This window comes from Watersipora subatra, chromosome 4, assembly GCF_963576615.1.
Source record: "Watersipora subatra chromosome 4, tzWatSuba1.1, whole genome shotgun sequence".
NCBI lineage: Eukaryota > Metazoa > Bryozoa > Gymnolaemata > Cheilostomatida > Watersiporidae > Watersipora > Watersipora subatra.
This window is the reverse complement of record NC_088711.1, coordinates 36466639-36485278: the sequence shown is the minus strand read 5'-3', so window position 1 is coordinate 36485278 and position 18640 is coordinate 36466639. Positions and strand designations below refer to the sequence as shown.

Here is an 18640-nt window from a genome sequence, read left to right as displayed (position 1 = left end):
TTATATGTTTAGATATGTACAATAAAATGGGATTATAGTTTGTATCAGTTGTTTTTAGCCATGTGAGTCAAAAGTGCGAGGGAATCAAATTTATGAAAAGGCAAGGAGAAACTGAATGAAAAATGTTGGGAACCACTGACCTAAGTGCTTTGCTCCTACACAAATAGAAGAGTATTATGGAATTGTCCTACACCGTTTAAGTTGTTTTTGCCGAAGTCCATTCAAATGTAGGTACAATAATTACATAGATAACTTCGAATCACAAAAAAACCAAGGCTATGTCGAATCGATGTCAACCTTGACTTCTTACGGCTGATACGATTTTATTAATACATGTAGGCGGACCACCTGTTGCTCTTAAGTCATTCGCGGTTTGCATGCCTGGTGGAAACGCGCCGCAATTTTATCGTAAACGACCAGTGATTGTTATCAGCAATAAATTTTATTTTGATAGTCATTATTTACATTTTTAATACACTATTAGACTTTAGTGTTGGACGTGGAACAGCACATTCAACGGCTATTGTTCTGATGTGTTGAACCGCTTGATACCAATAGGCTCTTTTCAATATGCTGTAAACTAAATAATAGCTCGTATTATTTTAAGGACAAACATCTCAACAATCAATCACTTTTGCGGATTTATTATAACACGGATTAATATTGTACCACACGGTGAGTTGCTTGTACTATATGTATTAGGCATCATTATCCTAGACTCCGCAAATTGACCATTAATTGAAGTATTTGTTTTTCCTGGTGTTCCAGTTCATAGGTGTTCGCGTTCAAACATTACAAATCTGAACTGGGTTATCAGGTTTCGATTCATTGGGAAAAAGGTAAATGGTGGTTTACCTCAGCTGGCATTAAGTTCTGGCCATCAAATTTTATTGCTTTGAAATACTGTGGAGATGATAATATCACAATTGCATATGGCATTTAAAATAGCAACAACTATGAGTTTTTAAGGCTCTGCATCGATATATTATGGTGCTAAATCACAACGTGAGTACCTGTGACTAGACCTGTCAAAATGAGTACTCGGGATATGAAATAATGATGTGATTGCAGCAGAAGGACACATGACACATAAACTTTCACCTTGGTCTTTACATTTCAGCGACTTCTTATGTATGTTTGTATATGTGATGTTGTGCTCGCTTTTTGAAGAATGTATTTTGTTGAGTCTTGTAATATATTTACAGATGAAACATCAACAGCTTCTCTTCTACTGTTGCTTCTATTTATTATCACTAATAGTGAAAAATGTGTCATCGTGCAATGACATCGTATGTGGCCCAATCGTTACTAAATGTCAGCTCCTCAAGTCTTGCAACTGTGATGTTCCTGAAGGAGCAACAGAGGAAGATTGTCCTTGTTGCGCTACATGTGCTGCTTGTTTGGAGGACAAATACCCCAGCTGTTGCTCGTGTGTAGGTAAGTTGAAGATTAGATTTCACGATCAACTCAAAAATGCGGTCAGTCATTCCAAACGCTGTGCTGAAAACATTAATTAAGGTATCAGACTCCAGGATGTATCAAATTGGTTTTCCCCTCTTTGTGCCAATTGACTGTTGTTGTGTCACTTAGCATCAAACATGCTTACAGTAAAACCTATTTTTTACAATTGCCTCTGCATACAAACTTCTCCATGTGTGATGTAAAGTTTCAGCAAACGTTAAAGTCGACATCTGAAGTAATTTCCAACTTATGACATTCCTAGTGTCTTGAAGAATTTTATTAGTAGAACTAAAGCTACTGGTGAAAATGTAAAAAACAAGTATTGTCAAGTATAATATCTAAAATAGTGTTAACTTTACTTAGTGTAAGTTAAGAAAAGTTATGTTGTATATCTCTCTCAACACTTCTACATCAGGGCCTACTCGTCACCAACTTTATGTGTCTATAAGGTGTCCGTAAGGTACTATAACGATAAATCCTTTTTTATTGATTGTTAGTCCATAAGAAAGATCTCACCTAATTTTAAAGCGTAACATCTCAAATTTGAACAAATATTTACCCTACTGCTGAAGTAATATTCAGCCTACAGTATTCAGTTCTCTAACACAAAACAGCTTCTTAAGGAAATGTAAAAGGCTGTTGCAAATGGAAAATAAAACTTAAAAAGTAATAAAAAGTGCACAAGCAGTTGAATCTTTATTTAATTGAAGCCGAACATGTTTCTATCACCAGCTCTAAATCTTCTCATCACTAAACCTGCATTTTCATTCCTGGGTTCTTTCAGTAATAATATATTGATTATTACTTTAGTAATTTAGTCTTTAACACATCATTTAGATTTTGTTATGTAGTTATTTGCACATTTTTACGTGCTGCATATTTAATGCTGTGTGAATTTCTCTGCAGTATTGATTCGTACTCCTGCCAGATAATCAGTCGCACCTTTGGCTCCGCTGTTCTTTTGCAAGCATCCGCTTATTTTACCGAATATAAAAAGAACGGATCTTTAAACTAATTAAAACTTAGGTTGCGGCTTTTTAGCATGTTTACAAATCCTGCCGAATTCTAAATTACCTTCATGAAAGTCAAATAGCACACTGACGATCTGGATGAAAAACATTCTACCCTCACAGGTTTGTTATAGAGACAATTTTTACACATAAGTGATTTTTTACTTGTAATTATTGCCAAAATGATTATGCAATTAATTATTAACAATCGATCAGCTTTTAAACATGCCTTTGCTGTTGCACATTTGGTTTTCACACAAAAAAAACAATATTAATTGGCTTTTAATACATGAAAACTTCTCTTTTCTCTCAAAGGTTGATAACCATGCAAAGAAATTACTGGATAAAATTCGTAGATGTTCACCTCATGCCTTCATTAACTAGTTATCAGGTAGATGATAAACTAATTATTCATTGGCTAGTTGTTTTAGTAGTCAAGCGGATATCCTAAAAAATTATTGCTTGTTAATAACTGATGTGCAGTTTTTGATGGGACAGCTAACCAAAGGCTTGATCTTAAGTGGGATAGAAATGGCATACATGTGTACTGCTTTTTAAATTTTCAGCATGTGGGTAATACTTGCACGCAAAAAAAGCCAGGCGAAAATCGCATTACCACGGTCAATACATTTGTTGCAAAACAAGCTTAACGATCAACTCTATTAAGAGAATAGTGCTCATGGTAGACAGTTGGTCCTGAAAAATTAGTTTAAAATAAATCAAAGGTACCGTAGCAAACTGTGGCAGAGCAAAAAGTTATAACAACTAGATATCTCAAATGACCAAAAGTTGTATATATAATAAACTAAATAAAACAAAAAGTGAAATGCGCATTTTAGTAATCTTGCAATCTGCATGCATTACTGAGCTCTACCTCTAGCACCGCCTCTAAATATTACCTTGACATTCGTCTATGATTGGAATAGGACATCATGGAGCTATTGAAGAAGGCCGATAGTAAAATATCACAAATGTACGTCTTAGCAGTAATCAGATGAACAACCTAATGTCATTCATGTACACAGGCTAATATGTAGACACTTGTTGTCGGCTGTTACCAGAGCAATACAAACAGCCACTATGTACGATATAGGTCAAGCAGTACCTAATAGTACCACTGCGTTTACTGCAACACTACCATAATCAAATCACATTCCTTAAGTTTTGGGGCCTCTCATTGTCTACCCAATGTGAATTTAAGTAACATTTTGTTCAATGAAAATGTCTTTTTTTCATGTCTGTCATGATTGAGGCTAGTATGGCTTTAGAGGCCTTATTACAATGTTTTGCTATATCAATAACAAAATGAGGGTCTAGATTTGACAGTCTCCCAGCTCTCCCTGAGATATTCGCAAAGCTGTTGAGGCTCCTCTATGAACTATCTCCCTGTCTTGTGGTAAATCATTGGCTACATCAACTTCAAAAATACCTTTGAGCACACGAGGCTGTTTTAAACCACCTGATACTCGACTGTTTGACATAAGACCCTCTCGTCTCATCTATATGCTAGTTTACAGCATATTTCCCTGCACACTGAGCTGAAGCGGGTTGACTATCACTTGAGTTGAGCATTCAGCCTTATTGTAATGCGACACCTGACACCCTCGTGTTTGAATCTCGGTTCCGTTGCTTCACATTCCTTTAAAGAGCCTATTAGCATATTATTTGAGTATCAGCTTTCTTTCATTGCTATAGCATGACCACAACAAAGAGACATGGCAACCCATCGCTTGTCCGAGCTGTCAACATTTCAACTTAAACTTTCCAGTTTTAACCTGTCGGTCTTCTGACATCGTCTCTGAAAAGCCTTACCTATTGCTGTTCACTACTTACAGAACAATGCACTTGAAAGAATTTTGTGAGGAACCTCGGTTGATATTTGTATGTTCTTCAACTACGCCTACTTTTTATGCTTGACATTGGCATTCTCTAAAAGTTTCATTTACACTATCTTACACTATCGGTGATTCATATCAAGAGCACCTGCAGTAGTCGCCAGTAAGCAATCCACTTTTGTTGCAGCCAGTATTTACCGATAGTCCATCACGCTTGATTTTACACACACCATACACGTCACATTTGATTGTTCTACAGCTCTACTGTTTGCTCACTCTTTTATAATTAATAGTATATACTGAGGAGCCAAATGTGTTTCTAGATATTTGCTGTTTAAAATACTCAAATCATATCTCCAATCTGCCTGATCATTTGTTCCATTCCTACATCCCAAATAAAGCAATATGCCTTATACCAGGCACCAACACTTGGCCAATTTACATCATAGAACATCGTTTTACAAAAAGAGCTTTTTCTTTCGATACACATAATTTAATTTACTACTTTTCTTGCTTGTTTTTGTCTCCTGGTCTAATTTGCTTTAAACGGCATTGAGTTGTGTAAATAAAGTTAATATCTATCGATCTATTAATGTTTTCTGTGACGTCATGATGTCTAGCATGAATTTGCTATTGCTAACAGCCAATGTCAACGTTTCAAGTCATAAGTCGCTAGCGTATGCAGAATCCTAAACCTGGTGTGACAATGCAATATTTCTTCATTTGTCAAACGTGATTGTGGAACAAACCCAGAGTAATTTCTTACGAGAATAATTTATAATCATGTGTCCTGTTTGCTCACACGCATGAATTATTATTGTAATGTGTCAACTATCAATTTGACTTACAGAAAAACTATGCGATGAACTATTGCTGCCATGCTGGGTTATTTTATTTTATATCTTAAGGCGCACTGTGTTGAAGTTAATAAGGAGTCCAGGTTACAAATCATACTGCCTATTATTGTGAATACTCCACATGTCCATCTTTACGTATTAGTCTGTTAGGTATGGCTGCCCGCCAATGTAAGCTATATGATGTCATTGCTATAATAGTTCAGCAAGTCTATTATTATGCATTTTAATTTTGTTTTCTCAAACTTGACTTTATGTTATATATATATGAGAAATGTGGAATTCCCATTTTTGGCGGCAGTAAAAATAAGATAGTCCAATTTTTTAATCTTTCACCGGTAACATTTACATGAGTTTTGCTATTGGCCGCTGTAACAATTTAATGAAGCAAAAATTAAGAAGCAAATCAAAATCTAGTTTTGATAATCTAAATGTGACAAAAGTAATTAGATCATAAAGCTCCGCTTGTACTAGGTCACAGATTCCTATACTATTATAGCATTAAACATAGTCTGTATAACTTCAAATAAACTTCATGTTAATTTAAAAACCATTAGCCATATATACGGTGTGAAACTCTGGTATCATAGCTCGCATCAGTGCTACATGAATTTCCCAGCATCACCTCTGATTGGAGCGCAACGTTAAGAATAAACTTTGCTTGGAATGCCAACTTTCAATCCATCTGCGGATGATTTTCTCTTGCCAATATGGTGTTTTATTTAGTTATATAAGCAATGTATTGAAAGTTAGTGGCAATGCTATACATTTAATGCCATTTACATTTAACATTTGCTATCACTTTAACATGCATTTAAAGTGATTATGAACTTGGTTACGGGACGGCTATTGCATTTGCATATTTCTACTTATATAAGGTTGCAACATAAATCAAGTAACTCAGCACAAACCTACTCTTGTATCTTGTAACATGAAAAAAAAATCTTTGTTTCATTTGAGTATTCTTCTTTGAGTTTCGGGATGGCCACAATTAACTGTTCGCTTTTGAGCTTTGAAGAGCTTGTAATCACATTTCCACATATTTTGCGCCTTCAACACAGCAGAGTAAGACATGGTGGTCTTTTGACACCAAATAACTGTAATGTGAATTTTGTTGCAAGTCAACCTTTAAGCAAGGTTATACTAGACAAAAGGTTAATAATATCGGTTTGAGAGGCGAGTAAAGAAATGCACATATAACAATAAAAAAAACAAGCATTACATAGCAAAATGATTGTGCAACTATAAATTCAATATTCCCTTTTTGAATATGGATTGACAAATTCTGTCAAACTTGACATGAAAGGGTAACAGTTTTAATCAGCTGAGTGAGTTACTAGTTACTCGGCTTGTAACACAGTTTGGAAACAGCAATGCTACCTGACCATGTATTAACTAGCAGAATTCAGTCTCAATTGTACCAACCAGGCATTCACAATACATGTATATATTTTTATTACTAATTGTATGAACAACTGTCATTCGCAAGACACACTTTTGTATAAAGTTTTACCAACCCTACTTTGGAGATCGCCTGAGATGTTGTGTTTCGGGCACCCTAGAGCAGTTCAAGTGGAAAAACAATTGGGGAGTCTGTCTTTGTTCACTGAACTTTCCTTAGTGACGGCGTGTTGTCTCTGCCAGGTGTTCACCCACTGCTTCAAAAGCATGCCAGATGTCATGATAAAGTGGCTTTTACTACTCTGTAGACACCTGCTATGTATTGTCAAATTATATCATTTCTCAACTATCAGTTAATGTTGTATCACTATGTTTCCATGGTGCGCAGTACTGCGAAGCAGCCCCCTCTGAAGTCGAGGGGATTGTACGTTTCCATGCTGCGCAGTGGTTTTCAGCAAATACCGCAAATTAGCCAGAGAAGAGAAATTGTATAAATCGAATCGCCTGATGGAGAAATAGAATCGATCACAGATACCGAACGTCATAAACGGTTTTTTATGATTCTGTCGTCATACTTTTATTTACAATAAACATTCACAAGGTTTTACAAACCTTAACACACTTTTTACATAGTAATATATTTTTAATAAGTATTTTTAAGTATATTATTTAAACGTTAATTTAGGACTTGCCACCTATTTTTTGAAAAGTGTTGGCATCGATAACAAAGTCCAGGAAAGTAATCACCTCATCATCCTCGTGAATGCAGATCATAATTAAATTTAGGTGAAAGAAGATCGGAAGAATAGTAAAAAAACAAGATTAGCAGGACAACCTTTGTACTAGTTTATGGCCCTCGAAGAATCCGTCTCCACGGCATGAGAGCTATGCGCAGCCACTGCGCAGTCGCTGTTTCCTTGCTGCGAATTTGCACTGGCTTCGCACTGATCAGTGCGCAGTGATTTCAGTGCGAAGACGCCGTTTCCATGATTCGGAGATAGCGCAACTCCGAAGCACTGCGCATCATGGAAACATAGTGTATGATTGCAGTTTATACTGGTGGGATTTAGTTCACTAAACACACAATCGTCTAGTTGTATTTAGACCGTAGCGCTACATTGACGCTAGAACATCTGCAAGTACATACTCGCGATATCTACTAACAGCTCGTACTGGCCTGTTTAGCATATTTTGCTCAGTTATCACACTCAATTTCTCGGAAACTTCTTGTAAAATTAGAGCAGGCAAGACTACTCATAGATTAGTCTTGTTTCTAGACTTCCTTCATCTTACTTTGTACAAAATGTAAAGCTAGTCTAACATAATGATGATCATGTTTATGATCCCCTAAGTTATATTCGCCATCAGTATCTTTAATATTAAAGCCTGCCGAGTATATATAGGCCTATATATTTTTTGTATTAAATTAAATACATTACATAAAAATCTAAAAACTTAATTATGTTTAAAAGACGTAACATATAAAGTAATAATCAATAGGAGGCTTTATTTTTAAATTGTCTTTACTCTAAAGGCAAAGGGTAAATTTGATGATACAAGAGACCGACAGTCGCGATACGGAGCTAGCCTATCTTAGACTACATTGGCCTAACATTATTATAGGTTATTTTGTTATTTTGGTTATAAATAATATTTTTTCACTTTTTTTCATTGTTATCAGTCTTTGTACTCGCTCATTCCGAGTTTTCCTCTGCACCACCTTTTTTATCATGTTGACTTCTTAATAGCTTAGAAAGTTTTTAGAAAATTATATCAAAGATCTTTGCTCATGTTTTTTATAATTTCTTGCTAAATTCTAAAAAAACCTTTCCTTTTTTTCACTACTATTAGCACTAGTCTGGTGATTCATAATTTTAAATTTAAGAAAGGTTCGAAGCTTGTTTATTTGAACGTCAGAGAACCAAAGATTGTGAAGGAGAACCGCATGCATATGCACTTACCAAACTCTTTTGTTTTGAGAAACTCCGTACGGCATATATTGACAGTTACTTTGAATTCTGAGACAAATATTAGCCTGAATTTGATAGTGTGTCAAAAATTTGTATGTAGATATGATTGTAAGCCATGGTTTGACTGTATTAGAAATCTATGACATGAGCAATGGTCGTGCTCTACATTCTCCCTACACACCGACAACCTTTGCATTCATGTATTCATGGGATGTTTGTTGTCTTTTATCAACCACAAATGACTATTTTAGGAATGTGTGAACCTCCAGAGGTCATACATGGTGCACTCAACTCTAGTTCTGTCGAAGACCTGCGTGATCCTATTCCTGGACTATTTTCTGCACTGACAGAATCAGAGGAGCCAACAAATGATATGTGGAGTGTGATAAAGTATCCAGCCTATGAGAGTCTGCTTCACCACAAGAACTTTGGAGTATCCGTTGATACAGGTTAGGGCCGTCGATACAGGTTAGGGCCGTCGATACAGGTTAGGGCCATCGATACAGGTTAGGGCCGTCGATACAGGTTAGGGACGTCGATACAGGTTAGGGCCGTTGATACAGGTTAGGGCCGTCGATACAGGTGAGGGCCGTGCTTAGCAACGAATTATAGACTGGGGCTACCACAAATTCTCATGTCTAATAGTAGTGTAATATACACTATGTTTCTGTTGTGCAGATGATGTAGATTTGGAATTGCGTGCTCGTTGAGTGACCATGTGATAAGTGTTTCAATGGATATTCGCATGCTGCCGATTAACGCGAGTGCTTTGTTAAAAGAGATAAGGAGTTCTACTTCAGAGGTCAAAGTGGCTTAGGTACTTAGTAACACACTTTCGAAATAGGAACAACTAGAATGTCTGTAACATGGAATAGCCTGCGCGGCATTTCCTTGCGCATCATTCGTAAGTGTCATTTCCATCTTCTGCAAGCATGAAACATTCGCTGAAAATTTTTGAGTAACAAAATTCATTTGACTTCCAGGTTTTTGTGCATCTTTCTTTTTGGTCGTATTCGTTCTTGCTGACTTTCGGGACTTGCAGATGATGGAAACCTGCGGATTAACCACATCGTGGAAACAGTGATGCAGTGGTACATCGTAATTGCACCGGTTTGAAACCTTTTCGCCTCCTTATGATTTCATACATTTTGCCATACACCTGCCAACTATGTGAAGGCAAAGCATTATTATAAGTAAGGGTATTCTTGTTAATTGACATTTTAGGGCATTGCAGGCATGATCGACAAAAAGTTTTTCATCATCGCAATGTGGTTTGCAGTAGCCTTTGCCGATATGGTGAATGTGTTTTCCTTACCAATCGCTACCACTCGATGCATATATTATTAATTTTATCCAATCACATTCTTGTGACAAAGAGAACCTTGCCAAGCCCCAGGAAGAATGCAGTCCCCTTCGATGGAGCTCATTTCATCTGTAATGTCCAAGGTCTTTGTGTTCTTGTGTCTCGTTCGTATTTGAGATTGGTCTGTCGACCAAAGATTGTCTAGCAATGACTTGCGGTTTCAATCACTTGCCTGTGTTCAAACCCCAGCTTATGGTAGCGGTGAGCTGCTTGGGATGTCTAGTGTTGGTCTTTAACATCTGTCAGTCAATAACTTGAAGGAATAATTTATTAGGCAATCAATTCAACAGGTAGCCTTAAACTGCTCGGAGTGATGAGAGAGAGAGATCAGAGGGAGGCCATTTATATCTGTTCAGTAGTAATAGTCTATCAATAGTAGTAATATCTAGTGGAGAAATATTGTAGGCTTTTCTCTTTACCGTTAGAGAAAAATGTGGATAGACAATTTTATAATTTCTAGTTGATCGTCGTTCCAACACTAAAGTTGGTTCAGAGGCTAATAATCTGCCGGGTCTATTTTACACAGTTGTTAATCTATTCTGATTGTTAATCTATTCTGGTTGTTAATCTATTCTGGTTGTTAATCTATTCTGGTTGTTAGTCTATTCTGGTTGTTAATCTATTCTGGTTGTTAATCTATTCTGGTTGTTAATCTATTCTGGTTGTTAGTCTGTTCTAGTTGTTAATCTATTCTGGTTGTTAATCTATTCTGGTTGTTAGTCTATTCTGGTTGTTAATCTATTCTGGTTGTTAATCTATTCTGGTTGTTAATCTATTTTGGTTGTTAATCTATTCTGGTTGTTAGTCTATTCTGGTTGTTAGTCTATTCTGGTTGTTAGTCTATTCTGGTGGTTAATCTACTCTAGTTGTTAATCTGTTCTAGTTGTTAGTCTATTCAGGTTGTTAATCTATTCTGGTTGTTAATTTATTCTGGTTGTTAATCTTTTCTGGTTGTTAATCTATTCTAGTTGTTAATCTATTCTGGTTGTTAATCTATTTTGGTTGTTAATCTATTCTGGTTGTTAGTCTATTCTGGTTGTTAGTCTATTCTGGTTGTTAGTCTATTCTGGTGGTTAATCTATTCTAGTTGTTAATCTGTTCTAGTTGTTAGTCTATTCAGGTTGTTAATCTATTCTGGTTGTTAATTTATTCTGGTTGTTAATCTTTTCTGGTTGTTAATCTATTCTAGTTGTTAATCTATTCTGGTTGTTCATCTATTTTGGTTGTTAATCTGTTCTAGTTGTTAATCTACTCTGGTTGTTAATCTATTCTGATTGTTAATCTATTCTAGTTGTTAATCTTTTCTGGTTGTTCATCGTTGAGGCTTTTTAGAGGTAACTTATACCTCTACTCTCCTCCTATAGTAGTTATAGGTATATATCGTATAGTCTAATTGCATCTTTCAGCAAAATATTACCCCGAGTTTACAAAACCTCACTATAATAAGATCTGTGTTCGTCTTTCCGAAGCCACAGTTGCATGTTGGGAAAAAATATTGCCGTGCAAAGCATTCAAACTCGGACACCAGGCTTAGCAGTCAGGCACACTCAACCATCTTGCTGCATTTTGTAATAATGGTGTTGATACTTATTACACATGATGATGTTTTATGGCACACCAGACAGCCAGGGTACCAGTATAGTGCAAACTAACTTGACCATTTATATTTTGCTGTAAACTTCAGAGCTTCAGAACCTAGTTTTTTAGTAATTGGAGCAAATGAAAATCCAGTTTGCTATAGAAATTCCTTCACGTGAGCCCAAATACACTTGCAAGTGATTGGTTAAATGAAGAAGTTTCTAACTGAGATACTTGTGGCTCCCAGAGGGCAGCTATTTCGTCACTTTTTGTGCTGTCAGTAAAATGAAAATGAAAAAACACTTACGAACTATCATCTAGGTTGGCGCAGCGATTGCTCACAGCTCATCATCTATAATTAACACAAATTAGTCCGAGTTACTAATCTTCCTTTGAAGGCGTTATCTTCTAAAGAGTCAAAGGGAATTTGACATTTGCTGCACACGGGCCTGCTGATTCTCCATTAACCCGGGATTGCTTTGATTGGGTTTATGATTCATGGAGGCGAATTATTATTGGTTCTGTAGCTGATGTCGCAATCGACCTTTCTTATTTGTGTTGAAGCACCAATTAGCCACTATCGATGACGCAACATTGGATCTCTTAAATGTTCCTACCTTAGAATACTTGGAATAAAGAAGTGCCAGCAAAGGTTGAACAATCAGTAGGTTGAATCAGTACCCTTACATAAATATTCACATAACACAGCTTGACATCATGATCAAAATCTCAGAACCGGGCCACTTGATATTTACAGATGAACTCGGCACAAAATTTTATCAGAAAGTATCAGTATTATTCTATCATTTGCGATTGTTTTTTGATTGAGGTGATCTGACTGCCAGGATGTTTCAAGGTTAAAATCGACAGAAATTGATCGCGGTTAAACGCTCGGAATTCTGTTTTTCTGCAACCACTAAGGAGTTTTTAGCACCAACTGCAAATAACTATCACTTTTAAAGTTTCATTTCTTTTAGTTGTTGATTCATTGCTTAAATTTTGCTTCTTATTTTGTTTTCAAATCAAAACTTAAATATTTTTAGGCAATAAATTGTTTAAAACGGGTCAAATAACTTTGTATACTAGCTCATCGCTTGCTAAGTGCAAATGTACTGGAAAGAGCTGTGAGACTTCGAAGGTATGCCTTAATTGATCATTTAAAGATCACAAGCTTCTTTCTCTGATTGACATCCTCATATCTTCTTATGGCTCCTTTATCAAAGGATCTTAAGATGACCAATTCTTCAAGCGTGACAGCGCAAGAATTAACCGTCGTTAGATAGAATACTTGGTTACTCCAGATGAGATGAGCGTGTGTTTCTAAGTTTGCCGTGAGAAAACCTTTTCTGAAAGTCTTTTGGTTGGTGGCGGCCATCGGTCACACACCAGAATGGCTGGACCACAAATAAGCCATCCAGTAGTGAGGAACGAAGAGAGATGTGCACCCTCGCTCTTTCGCTTGTCAAACAGTTTTGTGCATATCGCATTCCACTTATTCTAACATCATAAAATAGACTGGATTCTGCTAGGCGAAAGAATATAAAAACTAATGACTATGCATTATTGACGTAGAGAACAAGCTAAGTGGTATAGACTGGCAATACCAAACATCTCTGTTATTCACAAGGCGTTTGTGATTGATTGTTGCAAATGGCTGGCCACCACTCTGCTACACACCGGCTGCTCTATTCATCTGCCACACTTACGTAATCCTTCCATATATCTGTAATTAAGGCAAAGTCTCACATACCTCACATAGCATTGCTGATGAGGATCTTCAGTGAATTTTATATACTTGTAACATAAGAGGATCTAGGGTATAGTTCAGCTGTGCCATTTGCTGCTTAATAGCCCGAGTAATCTCCTACCTCCATTCCTAAAATATTTATCGGTCTGGTTCATCCTGGTATTCCCTTCAGCTTGTCAGTGCCTAGAATGACACAATTGATCACATTTCCTGCTAGACATTTACATGTATTCAGATCTACATGGGAGTAGGGGAATGCGCTGGCTGGTAATAAGCTTACCCAGAATGACTGGTGCTTTGAGTTGTCTTTCTACATTAACTATCTAGCCTAAGGTCCTTTTGCTAACTTCTTTTGAATGCCTAGGTGGGGTGAATAAAAGTTAATGGAATGAAAGTGGTCTATTATTGAGGATTCATAGCTACTATGGCTAAAATAGTATGGTTTCTTTCCTTAGACCCTCTATGAGTAATGTATTTTAGTAATATATTAACTATGAGTGTATCAACAGTTCACTGAATGCAAGGATGCCCATCAACAATATTTATGGCATTCTCTCTCCTTGACTCTCAGCAACAGCGATACTGCTTACACAGCTTGCATATTGCAGTATTAATGGAGTTAACTACCCTTGACTCTCGGTCGTTACACAGCTTTCATATCAGAATATTCAGAGTTCTCATTTGATTCTTAGCAGTGAGGTAGTATTTGTTATAAAGGTCTCGTGTCACATTTTTGTGGAGTTTTCTCTCCTTGCCTTAGCGTTGAAGCAGTACTGATTGTGAGACTTCATGTTTATTAGCTTTTTTTAGACTTGTACTAATTGTTTTTATTAAATTTTCACAGAGTAGCAGGAGATGCAGGTTTACGGCAGTGCATATTTTTAGGGCTTCTCAGGTTTTGTCTCAGGTTCTCAGCTGAATCTATCAATAGATTCAGCTGAGAACTGATCAGAATGAAGGAAGAGGATGGAATGAACTTTGATCTTTAAGTTTATTACTAGCTACTTCTAGTTTTATTCTTCTCTCATTAAAGGTGCATCCAGATTATGCGTATCCCTGTGGGAAGTCTATCTGTTATTGAGTGGGTTTGATCTAGGCGCATGCATTGAGGCTTGCTGGTGTACATATAAACTAGGGGTTGTCCTCTATACGAACTTTCGATAAACTGGCACAGTGACTCTATTGAGCAGAGCATTTACCGAGCATGTCGGTTATGCAACGCACAAGATAGAAACGCCATTGCGAATAATAGCCAGAAAATTTCAAGTAAGCTATTCCATCTTAAACATTTTTCACATGTCAGTCATTTCGATTTGAGTGATACAGGAGTGCGCTGCTATGACCTTTGGCATAAACTTCCTTATTTTACTTAACAAATCCGAACGCATTTGACCGCAACGCATGAATGTCTATGGAAACACATAATGCACAGTAACTCAATGTGTGCACAACTCCCAATCTTCGTCATCCTCACAATGAAAACACACCGATAGCCTATTAATAAATTTTTAATATTGATGAAGATCTCAGGCCACATTTATCCAAGATGCGTCATGGAGGCATTACCATACCCAGTCTCAATGCTCAACATAGACCATAGGAATTCAATGGCATACACTTACTCCATATATACAGGGAACCCAACTGTCCTATCATTTATCTTTTCTGTCCTTATTCATTCCTCTAGGATAACTGCGAGCAAGGGTCTCGGAGATGTTCCAAAAATTGTAGTACTCCAAACCGATCGACGCTCTATTATTTCAGTCATTCGCTACAGTCCCATTCATACGTTCTTCATTCCTGTAGTCCTCGCGTAGTGATACCGAATTGCTTTCCACCAGAAATTTTCATTCAGTTTAAGCGATGTCTTCATTTAGCGATTGCTCAGGAAACGCTGTAATGAAGCCATGTTTGCATCTATGGTTTGCCGAAGCCAGAGTTGGTTAACAATTTGTTTCTGTCTTAGTTTAGAAACAATTCCAATGTCTCTGCACAGAATATTATATCCTATTCGCATTCAATGCATTTGCTAATGTGTTTCTAATTCCCACGCAACATTGCGTTTTGTATAACCTTTAGTGTGAACATTTCTCTCGTCGTAGGGTGAGTTTAAACATTATTCAAATTTTCTTTCCATTACATTTCATTAATACTTTTAAATTTATTTTGGAGGTTTAGATTCATCATTCAAAATTTCTATAAGACATAACAAGTAAACAAAACCTTGTCAGAGAGTTGCATTTCACAATATTACTTTCTTTATAGTTTGTGATTAAAAAACTGGTCAGCCTCAAGATATCCCGAACGGGCATAGACCTAATGAAAATATATGAGATTGTTTCGAATCATTGACAGAATGTGTTGATCAACATCTGTGAAGTTACCGCAGCACTACCTTTCAAGTCTTATTACGTGCATATTAAAAGTATAACCAGTTTTTTAAAACTGTTTTGACTGGCTTAATAGCCTTTATAGCTCTTGTATTACTCGAAATCATGGATAGCTCCTATAATTCACTATTACCTGGTCTTTGTTAGAAAACAGTCTGGTGAGATTCTCTTGGGACAAAGAGGTACTCAGCACAGTTAAGATGGAAAACTGCACAGTTGCTTTTGTCAAAAGTTGTCTCCAATTATCAAAGTGCAAAGAAACTTGTCGTTCGATGGGTGCCGCCCGCTTTCGCTGGTTTCACAACAGGGTAAGTTTCATTTCTTTTGTTAGCTCACTCCTATCAATGGTAGTCTTACTCGGCTAGAGCTCTATGATATATTACCTATTCTCTATGATATATTACCTATTCTCTATCATATATTTCCTGCTCTCTGTCATATATTGCCTATTCTCTATCATATATTACCTGCTCTCTGTCATATATTACCTAGTCTCTATGATATATTACTATCCTCTATGATATATTATCTATCCTCTATGATATATTACCTATCCTCTATGATATATTACTATCCTCTATGATATATTACTATCCTCCATGATTTATTACCTATCCATAAAATGTAAAGATTAGCCATTGAATTTGGATGGATTCTGGTAAAAGATTTGGTTGCAAATGCCCTATGTTATTAGAGAGAACTGGCACATATATTAACAATAAAAATATACTACACAAAAATGCAGTAAAATAAAGGCATTGATTTAACTTTTATGGATATCTTATTTGTAGGGCTGTTGTGAGTGTATAGGAGACAAGTGCATAGACTACGGCAGGAATGAGGCCTTGTGTGAGCGATGCTCTGATGATTTTGAAGACTTGGACAACATACCTGACGATGAGTTATAGGCTGTCCTGCAACACTTCTTTACACTTATTCTAGATAATTCTTATCACCGATTTTAATGTGTTCAGAGTGTCTGTGTGGCTTGTTATTCCATTCCTTAGGGTGTTTCATTATAACTCCAGAATAGCTATCATGAACAAATGTTGGTATATTGGCGATTTTATTAGCTTAACCTAAAATAATTTTTAACAACTGCTCATATCACTGTATAAACTGCTGGACCTATGTCTTCCTATTGGATAGTTGTACCGAAGCCATGTCTTCCTATTGGTTAGTTGTACGAAGCATGTCTTCCTATTGGTTAGTTGTATGAAGCCATGTTTGAAACTGCTACTAGTATTGGCTGTCTTTCTAGCTCACCGATTTTCATTTATTTGTGTACTGATTCCATTGCTTAATTTTTTTGCAAATATCGCTCTGTACATATCATTTTATACCGCACCGCAGTGCTTTGATGTAGCTACTCCTTTACATAATTTCTTTTCAACTATCTCTACGTCTTTGTGTATACCTAATAGACAAATGAGAAAACATTATAGTTAGTTCATTTGTTGAGAACATAGAGAAAAGGTCATACTTTACTGCCACAACCGCTTATAAAATAAATGCGTTTCTTTTTCGCTCCTTCCTTTTTCTGCCTTCTTCTTCCCTAATTTTTTCTTTTCTCCTTTTTCATGTCCTCCCACCTAGCTTCCACCCACTTTCTCTCACCTCCCCATTTTTTTCTTACAGAAATATTTGATCAAATGCTGATCAATCTTGATAGTGATTAGCGATATCTGATCATCATCCTAAAGATTTTAGAGATTAGGAGATCGTAATATACCGGTAAATGGTTCCATTAGGATTTACCAGTCCTCACAATATTTTTCCTTGGCCTATTTGCAACGTCTCTCCCGGCTATAATAATGCAATGAAGGTTCCAACTGATGTTAAGACGTTGCAATGAATGATATTCTCATTTATTGACTGATAGTTTGGAGTAGTGAACCTCCTGTTAACTAAACCGTGAAATTACAATACCTAAAAAGACAAGTGTACAGTAATGCAGAGCCAGAAATAAAATTAATTAATAAAATAGTACATCGTTTTATACTAACAAAATAGCAACAATGTTAGTTTATAACTAGGATTAGCAAAAACAAAATATATTAATGGTTGATTAAAATGTACCTCTGTCATTTGTCCAGGAGAGTGTAAACAATAACTTTTATTATCTATGTTAGGCAGAGAAAAATGTCACAAATGTAAATAGTCAGACCAGCTTGGAAAGTATGCTAACCTCTACAAGAGGGCTTGAATGAAACCAAATCATTGTCTACCTTTCTAAAACTATTGCATCACTACCTAAAATGTAGGTAGTGATGAGACCTTAACTAGGTTAATCGGTGCGCTTGCAGTCATCACGCTGCGATAGTGCCGGCACACGGACAGAATTTGATGATCACAGATATTACACAATTATTCTTAATAGTTTTAATTTTCTGTTATATAGTCTTGTATTGTGAGAGGGGATGCTGTCACACATCATATGACATACAACTCCTACACAAGATTAAATGATTTAACATGAAATTAACTAATTGCAATGTAATTCGGAGCCTGCATTGTAAGTACTTAAAATCTTTGCTCCTGATCACGATCATCATGTTCTACTGAACCATATATCTGCAAAAGGTGTTCAATGCCTTAATTTTTTAACATAGCGCCTGACAGTGAGTTTACCTGCTTCAATCTATGTAGGCTTGGTTTGTAGGGCTCTTGTGAAGTGGCATTGTCTATCAAAGCCTGGGTTGCTGAGTGTTGGGACAAAATCTTACGAGAGTCTGCCAAGGCTGCCCTTTCAATATTTATTTGCCCAGATGCTAGATTGATTTTCATATTACTTTTATAGCTAATGTTCTGGAGGACTGTTAAAATGTGTCAATAGACCAATTTTAACAAACACAACAGTTGAAGGATTCACGGGTTTTTGTGAAATACAATGTTTTTCTATGGTTAAACATGGTGCCAAAAAATAACAGCAAATATAATTGCAATTTAAACTAAACTCAATGCATACAGACACAAGCTACTATTCCTTCCTTGCCATTATATTGAAGCAACGAATTGAAATTTATTAGTG

The 18640-nt window shown here is 36.4% G+C and overlaps 1 protein-coding gene across 1 annotated transcript; it reads left to right on the top strand.

Moving 5' to 3' along the window:
- The first annotated feature begins 325 nt into the window (after positions 1 to 325).
- On the top strand, positions 326 to 17143 carry LOC137393305 (twisted gastrulation protein homolog 1-A-like). The gene is made up of 5 exons (XM_068079794.1): positions 326 to 675; positions 1206 to 1437; positions 8783 to 8980; positions 15757 to 15917; positions 16401 to 17143. Exons 2-5 carry the CDS (start codon positions 1206 to 1208, stop codon positions 16515 to 16517), a joined length of 708 nt encoding a protein of 235 aa, XP_067935895.1. The 5' UTR covers positions 326 to 675; the 3' UTR covers positions 16518 to 17143.
- Positions 17144 to 18640: the final 1497 nt, after the last annotated feature.